Below are 26,490 nucleotides of genomic sequence, written 5' to 3' on the forward strand. Positions count from 1 at the left end.
GGTGGGGGGTGGGGGATGGGGGTCGTGGCTTGGAAGGGCCTTGAATGTCAGGCAAGGAGCTTGGGGTTGATGTGGCAGGCACTGGGGAGTCCTGAGGGGCACTGGGCTTTACAAAATGTGCAGGGCAGATCGGCAAGTTGGTGGGGGTGATTGGGACCGTGAGATGCGATGCCCGAGCTGCCGGGGGCGGCTTTGGGGTCACTTCTCTGGAAACCTCCGTATCTCGTCTGTGACTTGTGCCAAAGGGAGGATCCACTCCCGGGGCTCCCCGGGGACTCCCCAAGAGCCCTACCTGGCCTTTGGGGTCTGAGGCAGAGGCTGGGCCACTCACGCACTCTCCGTGTTCTGTGACATGTCTGCTTCCTGTTTCTCCTCCCTCAGGGGAAGCCTCAAAAGAAAAACGCGCTCTCAAAACAAAGGAAGACGGGTCCTCGACTGCAGAGGAAGCAGGAAGCTCTGACCCTGCTCTGAGCCCAGCTGCCGGGGCCTGGGGACAGCGGGATGGAGTCCGTGGCCCTGTACAGCTTCCAGGCCACGGAGAGTGATGAGCTGGCCTTCAACAAGGGGGACACGCTCAAGGTAGGGTGGCTGGGATGCGCCGAGTTGGTCACACATGGAATGGGGGGGGGGGGCGGTTAAGAATGAGGGCCCAGGACAGCCCCCCAAACAGAGTCCAGCTTCTAGAGGAGGACGGGCCCAGCTTCTCCAGTTACTGTGATTCTGGACAAGCCACTTGCTTCCTCTGAGCCTCAGTTTCCTCATCTAGGAAATGGGGGGATAATTAATTAGGACCCGTCCTTTGGGGGCTGTTGTGAGGGTTCAAGGAGATGTTACCATAGTGCCTGGCAGGGGTTGGTTCAACACCCAGTTTTCCGGGCGAAGAATTTGAAAAGACAGTTGAAAGGAGGGAGGGAGGGAGGGAAGGACAGAAAAGCTCTTGGGAAAGAATCACGTGGGCACACTAACCTCCTGGGGCTGAAAGAAATGTGCCCAGAGTGTAAGAATGAGCTTCCCAGCAGTGTGGAGAAAAGGGAAAGGAGAGTCCTACCACAGCTTGTGTCTCCTTGTCTGCCCCCCCCTTTTCTGTTTTTAGTTTTTATTGTTTATTTTTTATTTTAGAGAGAGAGCGAGAGAGCACATGTGCGAGCAGGGGAGAGGGGCAGAGGGAGAGAGAGAGAGAGAGAGAGAGAGAGAAAATCTTAAGCAGGCTCCATTCCACAACCCTGGGATCATGACTTGAGCCAAAATCAGGAGGCAGACAGACAACCGACTGAGCCAACCCAGGTTCCCCTTTTTGATGCACATCGCAGCCTTCTAGGGTGGTCCGGGCCGACGGGTTTGTGGGCGCTCTCTCTGGCAACGTCCCTGCTTATAAGTCTGCATATGCAAGCAGAGGTCAGGGGCCAGATTCAGAAGCGGCCATGCCAAGATTTAGGCACCGGAGTGCCGCTGACGTATGTTAAGGAAGTCACTGCCCCCTCCCTGGGCCTCAGTCTCCACACTGGAGCAGTGGCCATTAGACGGGGTGTCTCTCCACCCTGCTGGGCCCCGCTCTTGGCCCCAAGCTTCAAGCACAAGAGGAGGGGACAGGAACGGCCATTTGCTGACACCCCACCAGAGCCAGGTCCCGAGCTCAGCAATGCACGCTAACGTCCCAGTTAAGCTGCCGAGGTGGGGAGAATCAGTGCCCCCTTTCACAGGTGACTAAACTGAGGCACAGGGAGGTGACACGACTTGCTCGGCATGGGGCCAAATGTGGGGTGCACCTACGTCCTTTGCCTCTGGTACCTCCATTCTGTCCCCGTGGGTCTGGGCTGGGGTTTGGGGAGCTCATGACGCTCCCCAAGAGGAACAGTGTCCCCTTAGGGGGCTCCCTTCCTCTCTATGCTGGGATGCCAGCACTCAGGTCCACCTGAGGTGCCGGCTGGAGGCCCCGGGGACACGTGGCCATGTGGGGACGGGGGCAGGCTTAGCACCAGCACCACCTATAGCCAGGGTAAGAGACCTTTGGTGAGAATCATGTCTAGTTGAGAGATCTTACTAATCTGAGAGCAGTTTGGGGTCTGTAGACCCAGATGTAGGGCTTGGAGGGGAGCAGGACAGGGAGGAAATAGGAATGAGGTGGGTGCTGGGCTCCAGCTGAGGCTCAGAGTGACCAGCCAGCGGTGGATGGGGATCAGTGGGCGTCCCCCAAGCGACCGCAGCAAAGGCTGTGAAATCTCCACTTTCCTCCCAGATTCCTGTGCCCGCGACCCCCACCCCCATGTTAGTCAAGTTTCCCCACTAACTTCTGCTAAAGCGTCAGCCGACACCTGGTGTGTTTCTTTTACCAGAAGTGCTGGCTAAGGCAGGAGCGAGTGAGCTCATGAGGACAGGGACCACACCAGGGCACCAGGATGTGAAACAGTGCCTGGCATGCAGTAGCCTCTTAGTAAGACATGGGGAATGTTGCAGGGAAGAAGGAAGGAAGGATTAAAGCGTTAGCTGAAACTTGGGCATCCCTCATGTCCACAGAGACTGACAAGGGGACCTTTCAAGCTCAAAGAACGATGGAGAAATGCCAGGCAATGGGAAAAGTGGACTTTTCTCCCCTTCCTTCCTTCCTTCCTTCCTTCCTTCCTCCCTTCCTCCCTTCCTTCCTTCCTTCCTTCCACAAACACTTGTCAAGCTATGGAGCACGTACTTAGGCATTGTCCTAAGTGCTGAGGGTGTAGCAATGGAACAAGGCAAAGTCCCTGCCCTCCTGGAGCTGACATTCCAGAGAGTGAGTGACACCAGGAGGTGATAAATGGATTGAGGAAATCAACCCAGGGAGATGAAATGCAGAGGGCCAGTGGGTGGGAGGGGACAATGGGACAGCTTTAGGTGGGGTTGTCAGGACAGTCTCTCAAAAGAGGTAACATCTAGGGGTGCCTGGCTGGCTCAGTCAACAGAACATGAGATTCTTGATCTCAGGTCATGAGTTGGAGCCCCACATTGGGCATGGAACTTACAAAAAAAAAAAAAAAAAAAGTGGTAACACCTTAGCTGAGACCTGAAGGATGAGTTGGAACCAGCCATGCAAAGAGCCAGGGGAAGAGAGCAGCAGGTGGGAGGGAACAGCTGGTGCAAAGGCCCTGAGGCAGGACCGTGTCAGTGTGTTTGAAGAGTTGAAAGAAAGGTCTGTGGCTGAAGTGCAATGAGGGAAGAGAATCACAGGGTAAGGGTGATGTTGGGAGGTAAGCAGGAATTAGGACCTGGGAAGGATTTGTATTTCATTCCAAATTTGAGGCATACTCACGGAAGAGTTTTCAGTAGGGACAAAGACTGGATCGAGTTTACGTTTTGAAAAGATAACAGAGGGGACAGGAATGGAAGCAGAAAGGGGCTCTTGCAGTCCACTAAGTAAGAAATGAAGGTGGCTTAACCTACAAAAAAAAGGACAAGCTATGAATGTCCTTAATATGTAAAGAGCTCTTATAAATCAACAAGAAAAAAATCACAAACAGCATAATAGAAAAATGGGCAAAGGATACGAATGGGAAAATTGCCGAAGAAGCAACGTAAGCAAGTAAGTGCCCAATTTCACCAATAACAAAAGACATGCTCCTTAAACCAAGTAATCGTTCCCCATTTGCCAGACCAGTGAACTTTTATTTTAAAAAGAATCTCCAAGTTTGTTGAGGATGCGAGAAAACATGCACTTTTACGTGTGGGAGGTGGATAGGTAAAGTGACGAGCATTTTGATGGGAACTTGGGAAACATATAAAAAGCCGTAACAATATCCATGTGTGTGAGCTAGAAATTCTGCCTCTGGGAACCCGAGATGTAATCAGAGATGTATATGTGTTCTCTCATAAAGGACTCAGGGAGCACTCAGTGTGTCCCTGGTCCCATTCTCCGCCCTGGAGACTCAGCAAGGAGAAAATGGGCGTAGTCGCTGCTCACGCAGCTGGTATTCTGGTGGCAGACGTGGGCCACAAACCAGATAAATAAGGAAAACACAGAGTTTGTCAGATGGAGAAGGTGTATAGGGAAAAATAGAGCCGGTGAGAGGTGGGGCACGTTGGCAAAAGCGTCTGCAGTGTGAAATTAACCTGCGTTACCGGCTTAGTGCCAAATATTACACAGTCCTGAAAATGCTCTTTGGGGAGGGTGTTTCATGCCATAAAAAAGCGCCTGATTCAGCATCCAGTGGCGAAACGCAGAATGCAACCCTATCCACACAGACAGAGGGTCACCTCTACACAGATAATCAGTGGATGTTCATTTTGTGGAAGGGAAAATGGACAGTTTTCTGGGCACTGGATTTGTGCCTAGGAAAAAAAAAAAAGACTGGAAAGCAATGACCTGACAAGCTAGCAGTTGTCGGTTCGGGGTGGTGGGCCAGGAGCTATTCACATTTTCCCCTACTTTTTCTGCACATCTCACATGTTCTGCAACAAGCAAGCATTCCTTCGAGGGCCAGCTGAGGCGGTGGGGATAGCATGTTCACGGTCGTGCAGGTGCAAGGTCACATCCTGCCTTTATTTCGGATTTGGATGGATTTTTTTTTTTTTTTTGTATTAGCTTTATTTTATTGGTTTTTTATTTATTTTTGCATTAGCTTTTAAACAGACTTTATTTTTCAGAAGGTTTTTTTTGTTTTTGTTTTTGTTTTTTACTTTTTAACGTTAATTTATTTGTGAGAGACAGAGAGCTAGCCGGGGAAGGGCAGAGAGAGAGAGGGAGACATGGAATCTGAAGCAGGCTCCAGGCTCCACACCATTAGCACGGAGCCCAGTGCGGGGGCTCGAACCCACAAACCGTGAGATCATGACCTGAGCTGAAACCAACAGTCAGACTCCTAACCGACTGAGCCACCCAGGCACCCCTAGAAATTTTTTCTTTTTAAAGAAATTTCTTTTTTTTTCAACGTTTATTTATTTTTGGGACAGAGAGAGACAGAGCATGAACGGGGGAGGGGCAGACAGAGAGGGAGACACAGAATCAGAAACAGGCTCCAGGCTCTGAGCCATCAGCCCAGAGCCTGACGCGGGGCTCGAACTCACGGACCGCGAGATCGTGACCTGGCTGAAGTCGGACGCTTAACCGACTGCGCCACCCAGGCGCCCCATTTTTAAAGAAATTTCTTAACATTTATTCATTTTTGAGAGACAGAGGGAGCCAGAGACAGAGCCGGTGAGGGAGCAGAGAGAGAGGGAGACACAATGTGAAACAGGCTCCAGGCTCTGAGCTGTCGGCACAGAGCCCCACACAGCACTCGAACTCACAAACTGTGAGATCATGACTTGAGCCAAAGTCGGACGCTTAACCAACTGAGCCACCCAGGCGCTCCTTAGAAGTTTTCTTTTCTTTTCTTTTTTTTTTTTTTAATGTTTATTTATTTTTGAGAGAGAGAGGCGGGGGCCGGGAGGGGCGGAGAGAGGATCTGAAGCCGGCTTTGCGCTGACAGCACAGAACCAGATGCGGGGCTTGAACTCACGAACCGGGAGATCATGACCTGAGCTGAAGTTGGTGCTTAACCGGCTGAGCCACCCAGGACCCCCCAGAACAGCTTCAGATCTACACAAAAATCAAGGAGACAGTACAGTGGCATCTGGACCCATCCCTCCCTATCCATAACATCTTACATTATTAGCACCATGCCATTTTTCCCCCACAACTGTGACAAAGTGTATTAGGGGACACCAGAAAGGACAAAGTGGAGGGGACAGGGTGGGCAGGGGGCAGATTAGACACCATCTCTAAATATATAACAACCACAGCTGGTTTGTAATGGTTCGCTGTCCATTTCAAATTTCAGACTGACTGTCCTCTGTCCAAGTGATTTTGAGTTATTGCAATGGGATCGTCTGTTCTCCTCTATGCATTTTGTCTTCTACAATATATCTGTGGCCTTGGATGAGCACTTGTGTGGCTGCATTCGTATGTCTACCTTGTCTTTCTCTGCATCCCTGGTAGAGACACAACTGATGTCCCCACGGGAGCTGCGTCACGTCCTGGGTCTCATAAAGCCTGGAGGTAGATGGAGGTTGCTTCTGACTTGCAAAGATGCTCAGATCATCTTTCCAGATGGTGGAGGTGGAGGGCGAGGTCCCAGAGGCCACCAGGGTGGAGAAGGTGGGGGTGGCCCAAAGCCCACGGATGGTGATAAAGGGCAGCCCGCGGGGTATGACACGGAGGGCAGTTCTGGGAAAGGAGGAAATGCTCTGGCAGCCACCTTGACCTTAGGTGCCTGAGTGGCTCCGTCAGTTAAGCGTCTGACTCTCGGTTTGGGCTCAGGTCATGCTCTCACAGTTCAGGAGTTCAAGCCCCCCGTGAGGCTCTGCGACAACAAATCTTGAAGTTGCAGAAACCTACAACCACCGTGCAATTTTTACCTTAATGGGCTGATGTGGCTACGTTATTAACTAACGAACATACTCAGAGTTTCTGCCTGGCTTTTATTTTTTTTAACATACCGTCTTAAAACATTCTTTACCCCGATTCCCGCGTTTCTTGGGGCCCCCTTAAGTTTTGCTCCCGAGGTGCCTCACCCCCCTCACTCTTGCGGAGCCCTCCTTCTGTGCAACTGTAAAATCGTGAGCACGATGTCACCCTGTGTGCCCCCTTCTCCCGGGGCGCAGCTCCTGGAGCCATCCCGTTCATCCTCCCAACCGGCGCTTCCTGAGTGCCCCTGAGGGCCGGGCCCTGTCCCAGAAGTGCCCACAGGCAGATCCCAGCCTCTGGGAGCCCAAGGTGAGAACATCTGAGCTCTGGTCTTGGAGGAGACCTGGGTGGCACATAGACCCACACTGGACACACGGCCCCAGACTTCACTTCCTGGAACAAAGCATCCTCCCCGGTAGGCTGGGCATGTCCGGGTGCACAGGACCCCACTGTTCCCAGCTGAAGGAGGGGGGCTGGGTGGTGGCTTCACCCCCATCTCTCCACGGATGACCCGGCCCCCGAGACCCAGACTCGGGGAGCCCACAGCCTCCTCGGCATCTCCAGAGACAAGGTCGATGGCACCTCGGACCCAATGCCGACAACCCTGAGCCCTCTAACCTGCTCCCCGACAGCCATTCCCATGGCAGCCTGCCAGCGCTCGGCCCAACCCCCCCCCCCACCCCGAGTCGTCCTGGCTGCTCCCCAACTGTCTCGTACCCGGCCTGTCGTTGAGTCCTGTCAGCGACTCTGCCGAAACCTGTCCAGAACCTGACCGCCTCTCCACACCCCCTCCCCGACTGCCCTCCTCCTCCAGGCCTCCCCCGACCCCGGGCAGGTGCACAAGCTCCTCACTGCCCCACCTGCCTCTGCTCCTAGCCTCCCCAGTCTCCACACGGTGGCCGTAATTCAGAGCCTGAGCCTCCCCTGCTGCCCCTCCCTGGCTTCTCTTGGCTTTTATTTTTATTTTTTTTTTAAGTTTAAATTTATTTATTTTGAGAGAAAGAGTGAGAGCACGAGCAGGAGAGGGGCAGAGAGAGAGAGAGAGAGAGAGAATCCCCAAGCAGGCTCTGCACTGTCAGCACAGAGCCCGATGTGGGGCTCAATCCCACAGACGGTGAGGTCATGACCTGAGCCGAAATCAAGAGTTGGATGCTTAACGGACTGAGCCACCTGGGCGCCCCTTCTCTTGGCTTTTAAAGGAAAATCTGAACAGCTTCCCGTGGCATACAAGCCCTACGTGCTCTTGCCTGGCTGGCCTTCCCCACTTCTCCTCACAGTTCTGCCCTCCTGAGTCAACTCCAGACCCTCTGGACTCCTCTCGGTTCCGAGAGCAGGGCTTGCTACCACCTCAGGGCCTTTGCACTGGCTGTTCCCTCTGACTTGGACACCGTTCCCCGCATTTTCTCACCTCTGGTTCCTTCCTGTAACCGGGGTCTCAGTTCGCATATCACCTCTTCAGGGAGGGTTTTCTGGACCACCCCATCTGTCCCCTGTTGACAATCTGCCTGCCCTCAACCAGACATCCTCGATCTATTTCGGAGCACCTGCCACTAGTTTAAGGTACCTGTTCAGTTGTTTCCTTCCTTCTTTATTGTCTGCCTCTGCCCACAATGTAAGCTTGTTCCCTGCTGTCTCTCTAGGACTTTGCATGGTATCTGGCACACAGCAGGTGCTCAGGAAATAACTGATGAGTGAATTCCCTGGCTGGGGGCCTTGGGGTAGGACAGTGTCCTGGGTGGAGGGCACCCATGGGGGTAAAGGCCAGGGGCAAGCCAAGGTGTGAATTTCACCAGGGAGGAGCTGATCTGTCTCCTTGGTGTCGGTTTTCATGGCCCAGAGGGTCTGTAGCTTTTGAACAATTTTAACGGTAAGAATTCAGCCAATCTGGGGCACCTGGGTGGCTCGGTCGCTTAAGGGTCCAATTCTTGATTTCGGCTCGGGTCATGATCCCGTGGTTCGTGAGTCTGAGCCCCGCATCAGGCTCTGTGCTGTCCCTGGCTCGGGATTCTCTCTCTCTCTCTCTGCCCCTCCCTTGCACGCACTCTCTCTCTCTCAAAATAAATAAATTAACTTAAAAAAAAAAAAAAGAATTCAGCTAATGTAGCTAATGAGAACATCACAGATGAGAAAACTGATGCCAAGACTAGAGAGAGAGTCGGAAGCAGACGGAGTAGCCCAGCCCCAGGCTCCAGGGCATCTTCCTTGAATCTGTGGCCATGGGAGACAGCCCACAGGCTTTAATTCTCCCATTAAGTTGGGGAATTATTTTTGTTTTGTTTTCAGCAAAAGCTTTCCTGAGTCAGCCACCTGCTTTCCGTCTGTTTCCGGGGGCTGCTGACCTTGCCCAGGCTACAGACTCAGGAAGGAAGGAGTCAACGGGGCCTGGCAGACAGACAAGGGGGTGTCTGCCTGCACGGCCTGGGCCCAAGGCAGCAAATCCCAGCTCTTCCTGGCAAAATGGAACTAAGTTGATGCCCTTGCGTCTGCCTGGCCCCCGGCCCTTTGCACCTGCAATGCCCCCATAGTAGTATGCTCCTCTATATCTGATTTTTTTTTTTTTTTTTCTGTCAACAAATACCCACTAAGATTGAGCCGATGTGCGCATCTGCTCCAGGACTGACAGGAGAGATGCCCCCTTGGCCCTGGGTCCAGACACAAGTGGGAGGTAGAGTGGAGGTAAAAACCAGTGGGCCAGGGTCCCCCCAGACCAGCTGAGCCAGGAACCCCAGGCCCCAGAGTCCTGGCTTGCTGTATGGGCTCTGCCTCCCCGCTGCTGGGTGGCCTTGCTCACCTCCCACCTCTGGGCCTCAGTGTCCCCATCTGTGAAATAGCCTTTGGTGATGAGCTGTCATACAGAAGGCTTGCCCCGGGGAAAGGAGGAAGGGGCCCCAAGATTCATTCTGTACATACTGTTCCTCCCTGCCGCCGCTTGGTTGCTCATCCACTGCAACTACCAGCCCGACTCAGGCTGTTTCAGTTCCTCTCGACCCACCTGTGGGGCTGCAGAGATCTCACGCCATGGACGAGGAGCCCATGTGACCTGGGCAGGCCAGGCCTCGGCCACATCTTAGCCCAAAGACCTCCTTTATTTTGCTCTCTGGTGCCTGAATCCCCACCACCCTGCATTGTCACCCCTGAACTCAGATTATAAGGGTTGTTTAAGTGTAAGTGACCCCAGGTGACCACCAGTAGGCGCTGAGCTCAGGCTGGGGCTCCCCGACCTTCCGGGGTCCCTCCGACCTTCACCCCATGGCTCGGTGCACGGCATGCAAATGCTGCAGAAACCCCACGTTCAGGGGCACAGCTCAGGAACTGAGGCACCCCAGATCTGCCCCCCCCCAGATCTGCCTGGGAGTCCAGCTCCGGCCCCCCTAAAGTTCAACGCACTGACCAAAACCTCACTGGGTCCCCAGCTGTCCAACCTGGGGAGTCTGTGACCCTCTTGGGGACAGGCTGTCCCGGGCCCTGAAATCAGACACGGCCCTCGTGAACTGGGGCATGTCCCCAACCCTCCCCTGTGAAGTGGGTCCTGGGCTGGCATGGGTGATGCCCACCTGGGGTCCTTGAGCGGCGAGACCTCAGCTGGTGGCAGCCGTGCCTCTTCGGTAAGCAAGTGACCGTTGTCCCTCCCGCCCGCAGATCCTGAACATGGAAGATGACCAGAACTGGTACAAGGCTGAGCTGCGAGGTGCTGAGGGCTTTATTCCCAAGAACTACATCCGTGTCAAGCCCCACCCGTGAGTGGCTGCCCCCCCCCCCCCCCGCCCCCTGCCCCGGCCCTACCCTCAAGGCGGCCCCAGCCCCTGCAGTCAAGTGTCCTCACCTGGCCTGGCCCAGGCCGAGCCGAGCTGCCCGAAGGGCACCCCTTAAGCACGCCCCTGGCTTCTAGTCATCAGTGTCTATGCTGAGCAGGGGCAGAGGACAGAGATGTGAGGACCAAAGTGGTGGCAGGGTCAGGGCCAGCCCAGGCCACGCCCCTGAGGGCCTGGAACACCAGAGAACACCCAGGAGAGTGCTGAAGGGGACAGGGCCCCGGGCTCTCAGCCAGCTGGGCCGCTGGCTGCGGCGGGGTCTCTGGCAGGTCCTGCTGTCTCTATGCCTCAGTTTCCTTACCTGTAATACAAGAAGGGCCGAGGCTTCAATCTGCAGAGGATTCTAGAGCTGTCTTTAAGAGTGGGTGTCATGTATAGGGCCGGGCATCCTGGGACCTGGGACCTGCTGGCCCAGGGAAGCTCCCAGCACGCCCTCAGCAGGTGGCCTCCTCCCACGCTGCTGCCCTGAGAAGGCCCCAGAACAGGCCCCAGTGGCCGAGAACCTATGAAAAACCGACTGGATGTGCCTGAGATGATGGTGGAGGTAGGCCCCTCACTCAGTCACTCATCAAACACTAGCCGCAGCCCCAGGGGGCCTAGCTGGGTGATGCCAGAGACACATGATGAGACGCTGGGGTTGGAGCAGCCCCATCCTGTGGGAGCGACAGGTCATAAAGAAAGCGCGAGATGGGAAGGCCGTCAGCATTGAGGTAACTGGGGAAGGCTCCTCAGAAGAGGTGACAATGAATGGGGTTTTGAAGGGTGTGTAGGAGTTAGCGAAGCAGCAGAAGAGGAAGGCATTCTGGAAGAGGGGACAGAGAGGACAATGAGGAAGAGCCCGTGGCAGGAGGGCCTCAGATGCCAGGCTCACCGTGGTGGGGAGCGTGGCAATGGCTGAGCAGGGGAGGGACCCTGTCACAGGTGGAGGCGTGTGACAGGGCCATGCAGGCTGGAGGGGACAGACTGGAAGCCATGAGGTGTGTGTGACGGTGAGTTAGCAGGGGAGGGCAGTGCAGGGTCAGGGTGGGAACTGGAGGGTATTTCCTCTTTATCTGCCTTCGAGTTATTTCCAAGCTGCTAGCACCTCCGGCTTCCTGTGCGGGCAAGGCCCCGTCCCACCCACATCCCCAGCTACCCTGCCTGGGTTCCAGGCATCCCCAGCCTCCCCACGCAGAGGCCGCTGCCTCTAGCCGACATCCTGGGCTGCAGCTAGGACATCCAGGCCCTGCGGTGGCCCTGTGGGCAGATATCTGTCCCTCTGGCCTTATAGTCTTTCGGTCAATAAAGGGAGAGCACGAGGGGAGAGAGAGAGAGAAATGCCAGGTGCCCCAGGGAATCCATAAGCCAACGGAGGACACAGGCAGGAGTGACCACCGTGGGCCGGTGGGTCAGAGAGAGACCGCCAGGGGGAGGAAATGGCCTGGCGAAGGCCGGAAGCCCAGAAGGCACAAAGCTGCTGAGGAGCCCTGAACAGAAGCTTGCTGACCCAAGATTTCGGTGCAGGGCCAGGCCTATCTGGGCGACGCTGGTGGCTGAGACAAGACCGCAGCTGTTGGAAGCCATGGAGGGTCCCCATGTCTGAGGCCCTTGGGGTCCCGGGGGTCAATTCTAGCCACTTACATCTGGGACAGAGCAGGGACAGGGGTGAGGCCCCCAACCCACCCGCCAGGCCATGCCCAGATGTGTTCTTGGCTAACCTCAGCACCCTCCCTGGCCCCAAAATAGCGGTGGGGAAACTCGGCATCTGACTCAGCCTGTCGGGCCCCCGGGTGTGGGGGGGAGGGGAGGGGGAGGGCTGGGGCAGGCTGGGGTCCCAGAAGGCCTCATCCTACACCAACCCCACTCCTTCCCTGAGCACCCCCACTGTCTCCCCTGCCTGCCCGGGGAGCCCCTGGGGGAACCGTGATACCGACCAGGGGCCCCAGAGGCACCCACCCGGCCGTGTGCCCGCGGCGGCTGTCAGGGAGGGCTTCCCAGAGGAAGGGCATGGTCCGCTGGGCCTGGAAGTTACAGTAGAAGTTTACCAGGGAGGGCAGCAGACAGGCCTAAGCGAGTGCTCTGCAATCTCTCCAGGGCAGACACTGGAGACAGCTGGATTCTGGGGGTCTCGGGAAATGCTTGTCCCGCACCCCGTCCTTCAAGCCACCTGAGGACCAGCCCTGCCTTCTCCTGACGGGGGGCAGGGCTGGCCTCCTCAGAGGGTGTGGTTGCCGAAGCCTTTGAGGGTGACGGCCGCCCACACACTGACGCCTCCTATGGGGTTTTGTGGGTTCTTTGGAGACACCCAAGCCCTCAGGAAACACCCACTCAGGGCCCCACTGGGACATGGCCCCTGCACCTGTGTCCTGCTGGGGGCCGCGGCCTCCCAGCTCAGCCTCCCGAACTCCGGGGACCCGGGCCGAGCTTTCCAGATGGTGGCCTTGAGCCCCCACACTCAGCAGCCGTCTTCTCTGCCTCCCCTCCCAGGAAATCCACCATGAGATGGGCTCGGGGTCCCCACCAGTCTGGGGACAGCAGTAGGCTAAGCCTCGCTTCTGGGTGTGGGCTCCACAGAAGCAGCACCTGAGACGCAGTGGGAGGACGAGAACTTTCTTTTGGAGTGGGAGGCGGGCAGGGAAGGAGCCAGTAAGTAGGGCTGTGCCGTCCACACGGCCGCGGACGGCGGCGACAGACAGGAGGGGCACCGGAGGGAGAGGACGCGGCACAGGCACCCCAGAGTGTTCCATCGGGGCAGGGAGGTGAGTGTTTGTCCACCTGCTCGTCTCAGAGAATGTTCCGGGGGCTCGGTCCACCCTGCACACAGGCCTGCGTTAGTCGCCAGAAAAAAGCCCCGGGGCCGAACCCTGGTGTTCGCATTTGGCCCAGCCCCGTGCGGGGACGGCGGGGACGGTGGGGACGCGGTGGGACACCACCGGCAGCTGCCGCTCCACCTATCGCCCTAGCTCTGGGCTTCGAGGGCTCGTCAACATCCTGACACAACAGGAAAAGTCCCACCTCACATCCGCCCCCGGCGCCAAACTCAGACTCAGGAAACATTTGCTGAAAGAGGGAAGGGAAGCTTGACAAGGGACGGAGTCTCTGGACCCCACCCGGGGTTGGCCGTGGTGCCACCATGAGACTCTGGCTGCTCTGGGCCTCAGTTTCCCCAGCTGAACAAGAAAGGGCCCAGCCAGAAACCACCTGGACGCTACAAGGGTGGGCAAGGCCCAAAGAGGCCGGGGCTGCGTGGGCCACACAGCGAGATGGGCAGGCCTGGCAGAGAAGCTGAGCCCCAGCCTTTTGCCTCCAGGTGCTGGGGGCAGAGGGGCAGTGGGGGTCTTGCAGGACTCTAAGCATTTACCAACCACTTCTGCATTACCCAGTTCTATTTGGTCAGCTCGAAAAGGGACTTGGACCTGTGAGCAGAAGTCCAGACGGCCTCAGTCTGTGCATCTGTGAAATGGGTGCAGGGAAACTGCTAGTGCTTCTGCCCTCCATTTTTTCTTCTTCTTTTTTTTTTTTTTTTTTTTTTTTTTTTTTCACTTTTCAGAATCTCTCCTCTAAAACAGAAGAGTTCAGCTGGGGTTGGCCAGGTCGAGGCGCCCTAAATTTTGATTTTTCTCATTTCATAATTTCTCATTTCATAATATGTTTGCCTGGCTTGGGCTCAGGAGCCAGAACGCCGGGATCGGGTCCCCACTCCTGCCTGCCATGGCGTGTACCCTTGGGTTCGTTGCTGTGCGATTCTGAGCCTCGGGCTCCTCATCTGTGAAATGGGTGCAATCACATCTCCTGTGTCTCGGGACCGCCGTGAGGATCCGCGATGTTGGACGCCCGGCACACGGGGAAGGGGTAGCCTGGCCTCCCCACTGCCCTCACTCACCCCCTCTCTCTGCAGGTGGTACTCGGGCAGGATCTCCCGGCAACTGGCCGAAGAGATTCTGATGAAGCGGAACCACCTGGGAGCCTTCCTGATCCGGGAGAGTGAGAGCTCCCCAGGGGAGTTCTCTGTCTCCGTGAAGTGAGTTCTGACCCATGGGGGAGCGCAGAGAAGGGTGGAGAGAGTAGTCTCCCTGAGGGAGGAACAGCCAGAACCTGGAAGCAGGTGACTGTCTGGGGTGGGGGGGGGGTGGGGAAAGACACGCACCCCGGCGTGTGGTCCAGAGTGGTGGGAATATGCTTGGAAAGGGGGTCGGGGCTGCCTGCAAGGCCTCAAGTGCCGGCGCGAAGGGTCTCTGGACATTATTCTCTGGGCAGTAGGGAGCCATCATAGACTCATCATGAGCGGAGGAAGAAGGATGCCAGGATTTGATGTCACAGAAGCCAATGGGGGTGGGAGAAGCCTCGAGACACCCAGGGCAGGTGTCCTGGATGTGCTGTGGACAGGGTGCCATCATACGGTGCCGTGATTGAGATGAGGGACTGTGGGGCTAGGCTGCTTGGGTTCAGGTTCTAGTTCTGCCCTTTCCTGGCTGTGTGACCTTGGGCAAGTCACTTAACTTCTCTGTGCCTGCTTCCTCTGATGTGAAATGAGTAATTGCAAGGAATATATGAGTCAATATATATATATTTTTTGAGTCAATATATTCAGAGCGACTGAATAGTGTCTGAATAGCGACTGAATAGTGTCAGGCAATAGTGCCTGACATTGAAGCAGGGTGGCTGTGATGGGAGGGTCTGGCTTTGTGACCAGCAGCTCCTCGGGCGTGACGTGGCAGTCTCTGGGGAGCGCAGAACCCAATCCCAAAGGCCACAACTAGGGCCATGGAGGAATCCAGGCTGGAAGGTAGAAACAACTGGGGCCATTTTTTGGCAGATCCCTCCGGCTGCTATGAGGAGGAGGGATGGTTGGGAGTCAGCGGGAGCACTTGGAGGCCAGCGAGGAGCCAGGCCGGAGGTGGCGGTATCTGGGACTCTGGAGGGGGCTGAGGACATGAAAAGCGACCGGGGAGGGGAGTGGCGTGGATCTGCGAAGTCAGGGCCCCCAGCAAAATGCCGACTGTCAGGGTCTCCGCGGGAGGTGCCCACGGTGCCAGCTTTTCCTGTCACTGACCGCTGTATTGGGGTGGCAAGGTTGCCAGCGGGAGGGAGGGAACAAACAGTGGACCCTGGAGCTTGGCAGTGTGGCCCCTAGGAGGCCGTTCTCCTGGGACTGGGTTGGTTCACGGCCAATGGCTTGATTGTCCAAAGCATAAATGAACATGGGGCCACTTTGTTGGTTAATTTTGGGGGCCGGGGGGGGGGGGGAGGAGTGTGACAGGGCGCTGGGGTCCAGGGAATCCCAAAGAAGCAGAGAAAGAAAGACACGGACAGGGAGGCTGCTGGGGCATGTGTGTAAAAATGACCCAACATCACAAGAGTTCTCAGCACTTACCTGATCCCCTCCAAGCTATGCAAGCAGCCGGCCAGTTCCTTTTACTTCCCTTCCATCCTTGACCTCCAGGGAACAGACCGGTTATCCCAGCGGATGGGAATGGCTCTGGCCCTCTTTGAGCCTCTATTTCCCCATCTTAAAATGGGAGCACTGTTGAGGCGCCTGGGTGGCTCAGTCGGTTGGGCGTCTGACTTCAGCTCAGGTCATGATCTCGCAGTCTGTGGGTTTGAGCCCCACGTTGGGCTCCGTGCTGACAGCTCAGAGCCTGGAGCCTGCTTCAAATTCTGTATCTCTCTCTCTCTCTCTGCCCCTCTCCTGCTTGCACGCCATCTCTCTGTCTCCCCAAAATAAATAAGTCTTTAAAAAAAATTTTTTTAATGGGAGCACTGTCAGTGTGCATGTGTATGGGGGTGGGGGGGATGCTGTGAGTTCTTAGCTCTGATCCACCACCCCACCCCCCGCCCCAGGATGGTCGTGGGCATCTGGAGTGCCCCCTGGGTCACTTCCCACTTCCACAGCTCAGCCTCCACTCCCCAGGATCCGTGCGAAAGCAGGAAATGGAAATTTTCCGTGTGCTGGCTGTCCGAGGGCCTGGTCAGCTGGGAATGGCGCCACCAGGTGGGCTGGTCCAGCTTTGAGGGGCTCGTGGAATCAGTTCAAAAGCCCAAGATCACCCAGCAAAGCAGGGGCACAGGGGACTCAGCCGGACAGCTTCTGCAGCTGGAGCTGAGGGGAGGTGGTGGCCCTGCCAACCCCCACCCTGCCTCTCCCGCCTCTGCGATCAAATCACACCTCCATGCACTGCCCTCTTCTGGCGATTCTTTGTAAATGCAGCCCGGCTGGTGCAGGTTCAGACGCTGCTGTGTGTGTGTGTGTGTGTGTGTGTGTGTGTGTGTGTGTAAGAGAGAGAGAGAGAAAAGAGAAGAGAGGGGGAGGGGGAGAGAGAGAGAGAGAGAGAACCACAGAGTGGGACAGAGAGAGGAGTCAAACCAAGGAGTGTGGTGGGAATGTAGACACGGCCTGGCCCAGGGGTCTCCACGATGAATGAATAAATACAGGCAATTCAGAGACAGGGACACTTTCCACACGGTGAAGGAGGTGATATCTGAGCTGGGCCCTGAAGCCCGAGTAGGAGTTTGGTGTACAAAGAGAGGAGAGGCATGTCAGGCACAGGGACTAGCCTGTTGGGCCTGGAGTTGGGGCGGGGCAGGGGTGGGTTTGGAGAGCAACAAGTCCGACCAGGAGGGGAGACAGGCAGTACTAGGAAGTAGTTGTTGAGCAGGGGAGCCAGCACCCACGTCCTGGGAAAAGGCCTGGGAGCATCTTTCGGAGAAATCCTAGCACATGCCCTTCCGCACGTCCCCCAGGTCATCCTGGCCGAGCCCCCTCCCCCCCCCCCCCGTTCCCCCCCCAGGTCAGAACCAGAAGGAGCTTCCAGGGCTCAGCTAGCTGTGGTTTGTGCACAGCGTCACCAGGTGGCGTCTTCCACCCCCCAGTTTCATCCCAGCTGAGCCACGCCTCCCAGGTCCTCCTCCCATTCCTGGTCCATTGTCTCTCACAGGGGCCTTTCAGTGGCCCTTGGAGGATCACAGGGCAGGGATTAGAGTTGGAAACTGAGACTCAGAGGGCGTATATGGCTGGGAGTGTGGGCTTTTGAGCCAGAATCTCAGCTCTGATACTAGTTGAATAACCCTGGGCAAATTACCCTCTGAGCCTCAGTTAGGAAACTGTAAGTGCTCCAAAAATGCAAGTTATACATATTACCTTCTAAGGGCCACACTGCTTCCCAGCCCCCTGTCCCACGAACCCAGGCTACTAGAGAAGGGGCAGTGACAGAGTGGCAGGGAACCCAGTTCTCGTCCTGACTTCGCTTCCGTCCGCCCCACCCCACCCCGTGCTCCTGGGCCGGTCCTGGCTTTCTCTTGGCTGTAATGGCCTCATCTACATCATAGAGACAGCACCCCCCAGGTTGTGAAGTTCAGTGACTCGATGGCCATCCAGCAAAGTGACAGCGGTGCAGGTTTAGGTGTGAGAGCATTTCCGCCTGCATCGGCTTGGCTCTCAGGGACTCTGACCCCATTCCACGTGGCATCTCCCGCATGCTCACGCCAAGCCCCATAAAGTTGTCCGAGGTGGGGTTTATGGGCCTGGGCTGCCTCTCGGAGTGAGAGCGGCCACGGCTGACTGCCCTTTATGAATTTACAAAGGGCTGTCTGCCACCACTTCCGGGGGCATGTCTGAGCTGGCAGCCAGCAAGCCAGGGACCAAGGCTGGGGCGCAGTGCCTGGGCTGTGTCGCTTTTGTCCCACACTCCCAGCCAGCCTGCGGTGGACTTCTCCACCGTAAACGGCAGGTCGCTCCCCCGCGCGGGGCATTTTGCTTCCGTTCAGTCCGGAAGCGCCCTGGAGTCAATGCACGTATGTTTGCTCTGGTCACCGAGTACCTAGTGTGTGCCAGGCCTTGTCCCGGGCGCTTGGGATTCGGCCATGAACAAAATGGGACAAAGCTCCCTGTCGTTCGGGCACCCATTTCTACTGGGGTGACAGGAAACAGTTATACAAATTATATAAAATCGTGGAAGATGATAAAGGCTCTCGGGAAAGTGAAGCAGGAAAGAAATGGTGGCACAAGGTGGAGGGTGCAATACTTTGTAGGCAAAGACAGAGAAGAAGTGATCCCCAGAAACCCCGTTGGCAGGAAACGGGGGCTCAGAGAAGTGCAGTAACTTACCCAAGGTCACACAGCAAGGAAGAGCAGAGAAAGTGCCCATGGACCCTCTGCGCCCTGACAGACCCACCTATCCTGAGTCCCAAAGACCCACGCATCCCTGCCAAGGTCCCTTTGGTTCGATTTCATGTCTGCTGCGGCACGTGTATTCCACCCCAGCCCTTTTCTGAGGCTAGAGAAGGGCCATGCCTAATGGAGATCACCCGGTGGGGGTGGGCACCCAGACCTCTGCCCTGGAGGGCCCACAGGCCCCAGCTGGGGCAGTCCTGGGGCTCCTGACCTTACCCCAGCCTTGTTTACCCTGTCCCTTTGCTGCTGCCACTGTCCCTTGGCTGCTGCCACCAGGCCAGAAAAACCAGCCGGGCAGGACAGGCTGTTGCTAGCACCAGGACTCAGTTGGTCCTTGAGGCTTTTGTTACAGCCCAGAGGCCAGGCCCTGCCCCTCGTTCCCCCCACCCCGCCCACAGTGGGCGGGTGTGGGGGTCACACACAGAGACAAACACACCCACGGCTGCAAAGAAAGGGACTCACACATACAGTCGCACTCACGGAGCAGAGAGAGAGAGAGAGAGAGAGAGACCTCCCCCTCCCCCCCACACCCCTAGACACGACAGACACGGACACCACTCACACGCAGGCCAGGACACTCACACAAACACCGTGGGCACTGCCCACTGTTGTGGACCAGCTCCACATGGCCCCTCCTCTGGCCTCGTCCAGGTTGAGACCCCTTCCTGGCCGCCCTTCCTGCCTCCAGCTCGGCAGGGCTCACAGGGCATGGCTGTCTGCACTCAAGCCACCCCCCCTGTCCAGTTCGGGGGTCATCTGGAGTGAGACACTCCCTGCAGACACTCCCTGCAGCTCCCCTGGGCCGGGGGGAGAGAGAGTCCACAGAGGGTCTAAAGGGTTCTCAAACACCTCAAGGCTCCACCCGGGGCCTTGAAGGATGGCTAAGGCCAAGACCACAGAGGAAAGGGAAGGTGTTCCCGGGGAGATCACTAGCAAGGGCCCCACGAGTCTGGAAGATAAGCTGGCTAGAGAGAGGGAGACTGCCCCAGATGCTGAGTCCTTGGGGCCACCCGATGGAAGTGGCCCTGCTCAGCCTCAGACAAGCGTGATCACTGATCAGGAGGGGCCACGCCTGGCTTACATGGCCGCCCCTGGCTGTGGGCAGGCCTCTCTCCTTTCTGGGTCCCGCTCTCTTCACTACAGAACAGGAAGGTTGGATCAGGTGGGAGAAGGGACAAGGCCCGTCATTTACTGAGGACCTACAATGCACCACACACAGGTGAGGGGCTGGAACACGCAAGCATCCCAGATTTGAGAATTCTCCCAATTCTCAGATTGGAAGGTTCTAGAATTCCTGGGTCCCTTGTCCCTTTCCTGTCTCATCTCCTCTTCTCTGCTCGCCGATCGTCCTGTGTGATCAGGGAATGCTTTGTTCCTGATAACTTTCCTGGTAACTGAAGGTAACCTCCAAGCACCAAAAAGTTCAAAGTTGTGGTCCGTTGGGGTTGAGGTCATTTTCTTTTTCTTTCTTTCTTTGTTTCTTTCTTTCTTTTTCTAATGTTTAATGTTTATTTTAATTTTAGAGAGAGAGAGACAGATCACAAGCGGGGAAGGGGCAGAGAGAGAGGGAGACATAGAATCTGAAGCAGGCTCCAGGCTCTGAGCTGTCAGCACAGAGCCCGACATGGGGCTCGAACCCATGAGCCGTGAGATCAGGACCTGAGCTGAAGTCCGAAAGCTGGACGCTTAACTGACTGAGCCACCTGGGCGGCCCCTGGAGATCATTTTCACAGCTACTACCCCCTTATCTGTCCCCTTACCCAAAGGGGAGGGGCCGTCCTTACCCCAGGTTCCTCCTCCTGCCTCTGCACCAGGTGGCCCAGACATGGAGTCCTTGGGGTCCGTTTCCTGGTTTCTCACTTGCCCGGCTTCGGGTTGCCTCACTCCGCTGCTGGGAGAGACACTCCTCCCCGAACACCCCTGCCAAAGTCTAGGGACCGGGGAAAACCTGATCTCGCAGGGACCGGACACTAGGGAGTCATAGGGCTTAGAGGCTGCCTCAAGGGGAGTGTGTGGCCTCTGGGAGGCTGTGGCAGACCAGACAGGGCAGGAGGCACCGTCCGCCTGCCCGCCCTAGTTCCATCCCAGGAACACGGGCATGCATGTCGGCCGGCCGACAGCATGAGCGGCTTAGTCACCTGGGAACAATGCTTGCTGATGAGCGGCTTTGTCTCGGGTTTGGGGATCACTGCTCCACCCGGTCCCAGAACTGGCTCGCCTTGGAGCTAAGCTGACCCGAGATTTGGATGTGTCTTAGAGAGGGTGTCGGGTCTATTTCAGGGTCAGGACACCTGGAGGGCTGGAATCACAGCTCAGAGCGGACCGGACAGGAGAGGGTTTCAAGAACAAAGCACCTGATGAGCATTTAAGCCTTGGGCCTTGACGCTCTAGTCCCTGGGTCTAGCCTCTCCCAGCTGGGCTAGCCCTCAGGGCCCACTCCGGCCTCCCTGCCTTTTCCGTGTGTAGTATGCAAGCCATTATGGGCAGTGGGTCAGAAGAAGACCGTACAAGGGGCTGAGGAACCCAGGGAGACCTCTGACTCTGACTGAGTTTGGGCCATTTTACCTGGGCTTTGAGGCATGAGTAGGAGCTTGACTCGAGAAGAATTTGGAGAAAACTGTGTATGCAAAGGCTTGGAAGGGAGGTATGTTGGAGTGGAGAGAGAGATTCTGTGTGGTTTGGACCCCTTAACATGGGCAGGGTGGGAGGCATCCCACTTTGCCCACCCCCCCCCCCCAACACACGAACAGAACAGATTCACCTTAAACAATTGTCTTCAGTCTTTAATCTTAAACCTTCAACCAAGCAGCGCACCCGCCCCAGGACTGACGCTGGAGGAACCACGGGTCCCAGGCCTTCTGGGCTCTCAGCTCCACCAGCCACCTGGGCAGGAAGCCCTTCCACGGGCAGGTTCCTAAGCTGGCTTCTTTCTGCTGGGGAGCCGGGGTTCTGCTGTGTTCTCCCCGAAGTCACCAGCAGAGTCCCCGCCTCCTGCAACCCCCCTCCGGGGAGTACATCAGCACCCCCCGTTGGGCAGGTGAGGAGGCCGAGGCCCAGAGGCCCAGGTGAGCTGACCGGAGCAAGGAAGGGTGGCCGTGGCCTTTTGGCCAGGCCCAGAGGATGAGAGGGAAGGCCTCCTGGGGATCACAGCCCAGGGAACAACGTGGTGCAGTAGCAGTCCTGGACTGGGGCTGACAAGGTCTGGGATGTTCCCCGTATCACAATTACAATTATGATTATTGCTATTGTCGTACAATGAGAACCAGCAGGGGAGCATGCTAGAATGACGCTTGACACGTGGGAGCTTGGAAGTGGCCCCAGCTCCGGTTTCTGTTGCCACGTGTGACCCTGGGGGGGGTCACGGCTTGCACTCGGGGCCTCAGTTTCCCCACCGTACAAAGGGCTCGGTTTGCACCTCCTGGACCACGTGGTGGGGCCGGCCACCCTTGCAGAAGGGAGGGGAACCGCAATGGTTTGTGCTGCCCATTGTCCTCACGCTGGCCCCACCTCTGGTCCCAGTCCATCATGGCCTGTCCTGGCATATGGGACATGCTGCGTGCGGGAAGAGAGTATATGAAGCGTATGAAGGAGGTGAGGCTGGGCAGGTAATCAGAGCCAGATCTCGAGTCCGAGGTGTTAAGATTTTCTCCCGAGGGCAATGGGGAGCCATAGAAGGTGCTTGAGGTGGGGGGCAGATAGAGACATGAAGCATCCGACACACCTGAGCTCCTCTCCCACCTGCAGGCTTTGGTCTGAGTCAGCATGGTCTGAGGACTCACTCTTCGTGGGACCGTGAGGACCGGGAGGGGGCTAGGGGAGATTTTCACGTCTGAGGGGCATAGTGAAGAGGTGTGAGAAGAGAAGCCCGTTTATTGATTGATTGATTGATTTTTAAAGTTTATTTCTTTATTTTGAGAGAGAGAGAGAAAGAGAACGAGTGGGGAAGAAGGGCAGAGAATCCCAAGCAGGCTCTGCACTGTCAGCACAGAGCACGAGTCGGGGCTTGAACCCACGAACCGTGAGCCCACGACCTGAGCCGAAATCAAGAGTCGGACGCTCAACCGACTGAGCCACCCAGGCAACCCCCTCCTCCGAGAGGAACCCGTTCAATGCTGCCAATTAGCCACAGGCAGCATTTTCTGAACCCTTTTCCAGAAGGAAGTTGCTACCATTATCCAGAAGCTGAGGTTTAGAGAAGTTCAGTGACCTGCCTAAGGTCTCACGCCGACCTGCCCTCCCGCCCTGCACCTTCTCCCCCGACTGCGGGTCTCAACCAGGGCTGAGAGGGGCGAGCTTCCAGGGGGAGGCAGAAGGGAGGCCCCGGGGCCCCGCTGAGGCTGCCCCTCTCCGCTAGCTACGGCGACCAGGTACAGCACTTCAAGGTGCTGCGCGAGGCCTCGGGCAAGTACTACCTGTGGGAAGAGAAGTTCAACTCCCTGAATGAGCTGGTCGACTTCTACCGCACCACCACCATCGCCAAGCAGCGGCAGGTTTTCCTGCGGGATGAGGAGCCCCTGCTCAAGGTAGGGGCCCCCCCTGCCCCCCCCACGTGAGCCTCCGTGGGGGGCCGGGACACCTGCCGGGTCTGGCCACCCCCCACCCCCACCGGCAGCCCCGCATCCAGCCCAGGCTCTAGAGTCCGACTCTGGTGGCACTGCGGCGAGACACGCAAGGGTGGGGACGGAGAGGGAAAGGAAAGGAAGGAAGAGAACGGACGTGACGCGGGGCCACCAGTGTCTGGCTTGTTCTCAGCTCCTGGCGCAGTGCATGGGTCACAGTAGGCACTCGGTGTGAATTTGCATGAATGAAGGTACAGACACCTGCCGAGCCTACTGGGTGCCGTGCGCACTGAGCTGGGCTTAGTATGCTGGGGTCCTCATCTGGCCATTGCCCAGGTGAGGAAACTGAGGCGCACCCAAGACCACCCACCGGGCAGGCTCAGTCCGGGTTTCTGGCCCCGAGGAGCTGGTCTTGGGTGGGGTGGAGGCAGTGTGAGCACTCGTGGGTGAGGGCCTGGCTGGGCTCAGGGTGTGTGTGTGTGTGTGTGTGTGTGTGTGTGTGTGTAGCGGGGGGTGGGTATCCAGCCGCCACTGGTCCTCGCAAGAACAGCAATTTGCTAGCCAGCCCTTTCATCAAGGGGCCCCTAGGACCAGCCCTCGCTCTCATTAGAATGATGATAGCAGCCAACAGGGTTATTAGCCCCGGTGTGGTTTCCTCTGGGAGGGGGGTTCGGCAAGGCCTGGGGCTAGAGGTCAGGACCCTGGGACGGCCCAGCTGAGCCTGGGCTCTTCAGGGGAACCAGGGAGCATAGCCTGGGGGGGAGGCTGACTGCTACAGAGAAGCTCCAGTCCTGCCTGTCCCTAGACCCCCACCACGCGTGACCTTTGTCCGTTCCTCAACTGGGCCTCAGTTTCCCCTCTCATGTGCCAGGAGGGTCAAACGGTGCCTCGGGAGACCCCCATTCATGCACTCTGGGCCGCCAGGAAGCTGCCGGGCCTCCTCAGTCTGATCCTGGGGCTGGGTCGGTGGCGAGCTCTCCGTCTGAGCCACCTTCCCTCCCCTCCCCCCCCCTCCCCCAGGCCTCTGTCCTAGACCTCCTGCAACCTCTCCCCTTCACCGCCGTGGGCCAGGTCTGCCCTTGGAGAATGTGAGGGAGCCAGTGTGGAGCTGGCTGAGGGCTCCCCACACCGCCTCCCCCCCACCCACACTGCCTCACTCTGGCCTGGGCCCTGGGGTCACCCACCCTGTGGGAGAACTCCAGAGCTGGCTCAGTCCCCTAGGACCCATGCCGCCTCCTACTTCCTGGGCAGAGAGCCGCTAATTACAGCCTGTCCACTGATCCTATCACCCATCCTGGATAAGATTCCGCAGGCTCAGAACGGAGATGCCGGTGGGACCGGTAGGGCCGGGACACCGGGTATAATCGTCACGGCGACAGGCTGACGTGCCTGCAGAGAGCTCTTGTCCGCCCGCCATTTGCAGGGGGGGAAACTAAGTCCCACGAGGGTGGGGACTTACCCGAGGTCACCTCGGGGTATAGATAGGACAGGAACCCAGGCCTGAGAGCTGGGAGCGGCCCTGAGTGACATCCTCTCCCTCAAAGCTCGGTCAAGGGCGCAGCCGTAAACTCTGTTCTTAGCTATGCACCACTTTACGGCTTATAAGGCCCGTTCCTGTGGCCAGGACAGCGGTGTTGGTCTGTGGAGAGGGTGGCGTAGACTTGGAGTGAGAACAGAGTCCAAGCTCCACTCTGCCCTCCCACCCACAGCAAATCACTTCTCTTGTTGGGGCCTCCTGAAAACCCCCACTAACCACCTCCTCCCCTCGCAGGGCCCCCGGGCCTGCTTTGCCCAGGCCCAGTTTGACTTCTCGGCCCAGGACCCCTCACAGCTCAGCTTCCACCGCGGTGACATCATCGAGGTCCTGGAGCGCCTGGACCCCCACTGGTGGCGGGGCCGGTTCTGCGGACGCGTGGGCTTCTTCCCACGGAGCTACGTCCAGCCGGTACAACTGTGACCGGGGTGCGGGCCCGGGGCGGGGGCAGAGCCAGCAGGCCATCCGCCCACCAGACACTGAGGTCCAGAGAGAGGACGTGGACGCCCCGTCCCAGGGTCCCACGGGGCTCAGCCTCCCTGGAACGTGGACCTCCTCACTGCCAGGCCCGGGCTCCCGCTGCTTCATACAAACGGAGACGGGGCCTCGGTGCCCGAGGACCGCTGCAATGTTCAGTGCTCACCAGGCAGGGGGAGCTCCCAGAGCTTCCTGCTGGCCTCTTCCTGTTGGCTGCCAGCTGCATGGTGTCACGGGGCAGGGGGACAGAAGCCCCACTCACTCCAACCATCAATGGCTGCGGTCTCAGGGCTCTTGTATTTGGGGGCTCTACCCGAGGAAGCATGGCGGACGGGTTCACCTGGGGCTGACCATCTTCTGGGCCTCCCTGCCCACCCTCAGATGGCCCCTTGAGGTGTTCTGGCTACCGGGAAAGTGGCTTAGCGGTGAGGGCCAGGCAAGGGGACTGCACGCACGCACATTGACCTGGACCAATGGACGGACTCCAGGTGGAGACTGACTTCTCAGCAGCCCCCTGACGACTTCGGGCCCCACTTGGGGGTCCAACACCCTCACCCCACCACAGACACTTTGGGGAGGGCCTGCGGGAGGGGAGTGCAGGGATGAAAGAAACAGGCAGCTGTCCCTCTCCCATAGGCCCGACACGATGGACAAGCTCCGAGGGCAGGCCCCGGGCACAGCCACTTGGGGGACCTGGCTGCTCTGGCCTTCTCTGTTTAGGCCCAACGTCTGCCCGGACTGGGGTTCCCGGAGCTCAGGGAAGCTACAGGCCAGGCGGGAGGCCAGGGCCACCGCCGGACTTTGAGGTCCAACAGCATCTGGCATGGGACACTGGCCTGAGCACCGGCGGGGCGTCCACATGGAATGTGCCACCAGCAGCCGGTACTGACTAGCCCCTGCCCAGGGCCTGGGCACTTTGGGGAGCAGGAAGCATGAAACGGGGCTCCGAAAGTGCTTCGAATGCCAGGCTGATGGTGGAAGGGACAGGGAGCGGGGAGGGAGGGAGGGGACGGCCTCGTGGCAGCCAGGAGCAGCTGGGATGGGAGGCAGGAGTCCAGGGCCGTCTGGAGACCCTTCAAGCCCCGAGCTGCTCCTGACCTGGGCCCGTGTATTCAAAATAAAAACAGGAAAATGAGTATAAGGATGTTGATGGGAAACCTCATTTTCTTTGCTTTGTGCTGGTTTTGAAATACCACCTTCTTTCTGTCCGTCGCCCCCCGACCTTCTTAGGACTCTTCCTTTGCTGGCTCAACTGGTGTGTGGGCACCGGACCGGCTACGCAGTCGCGAGGGGAGTCCCTGGGTCTCTGGGCCTCGGTGTCCTCAGTGAAAGCGAGGTAGACCTGAGGATTCCGAGCTCTCCGGCCTTCTTGGCCACGGGGCCAGCGTCAGGCGAAGTAGGCGTAGAAGAAAATGTTGACACACATGAGCAGGATGGCGTTGAAGCCACACACACGGGCCCAGAAAGCGTGTTTCTGGGGTGTCCGGCCATCGCCTGGAGGAGGTAGGAGGAGGAGAGGGAGACAGATGAGGACCACAGGGCCACAC

General features: G+C 57.6%; 2 protein-coding genes across 3 annotated transcripts in view; one reads left to right on the forward strand and one right to left on the reverse strand.

Annotated features, from left to right (window-relative positions):
- The first annotated feature begins 397 nt into the window (after positions 1-397).
- On the forward strand, positions 398-26,100 carry LOC123603102 (GRB2 related adaptor protein). Of its 2 annotated transcripts, none has more exons than XM_045487567.1 (6): positions 398-579; positions 10,052-10,149; positions 14,102-14,224; positions 22,728-22,863; positions 24,704-24,877; positions 25,580-26,100. In XM_045487567.1, the coding sequence occupies exons 1-6, from the start codon at positions 502-504 to the stop codon at positions 25,661-25,663; spliced, it is 693 nt and encodes a 230-aa protein (XP_045343523.1). In that variant the 5' UTR covers positions 398-501; the 3' UTR covers positions 25,664-26,100. The 2 variants fall into 2 exon arrangements, with proteins under 2 accessions (XP_045343523.1, XP_045343522.1); XM_045487566.1 differs by having other exon boundaries at positions 400-579; positions 22,728-22,896.
- SLC5A10 (solute carrier family 5 member 10) overlaps positions 26,088-26,490 on the reverse strand; it is a 58,864-nt gene continuing 58,461 nt past the window's right edge. The window contains exon 15 of the mRNA XM_045487565.1: positions 26,088-26,437. Within this exon, the coding sequence (XP_045343521.1) occupies positions 26,331-26,437 (107 nt within the window). The 3' untranslated portion in view covers positions 26,088-26,330. The remainder of the gene's footprint in view (positions 26,438-26,490) is intronic.

The sequence above is a fragment of the Leopardus geoffroyi genome, chromosome E1 (genome assembly GCF_018350155.1).
Source record: "Leopardus geoffroyi isolate Oge1 chromosome E1, O.geoffroyi_Oge1_pat1.0, whole genome shotgun sequence".
Classification (NCBI taxonomy): domain Eukaryota; kingdom Metazoa; phylum Chordata; class Mammalia; order Carnivora; family Felidae; genus Leopardus; species Leopardus geoffroyi.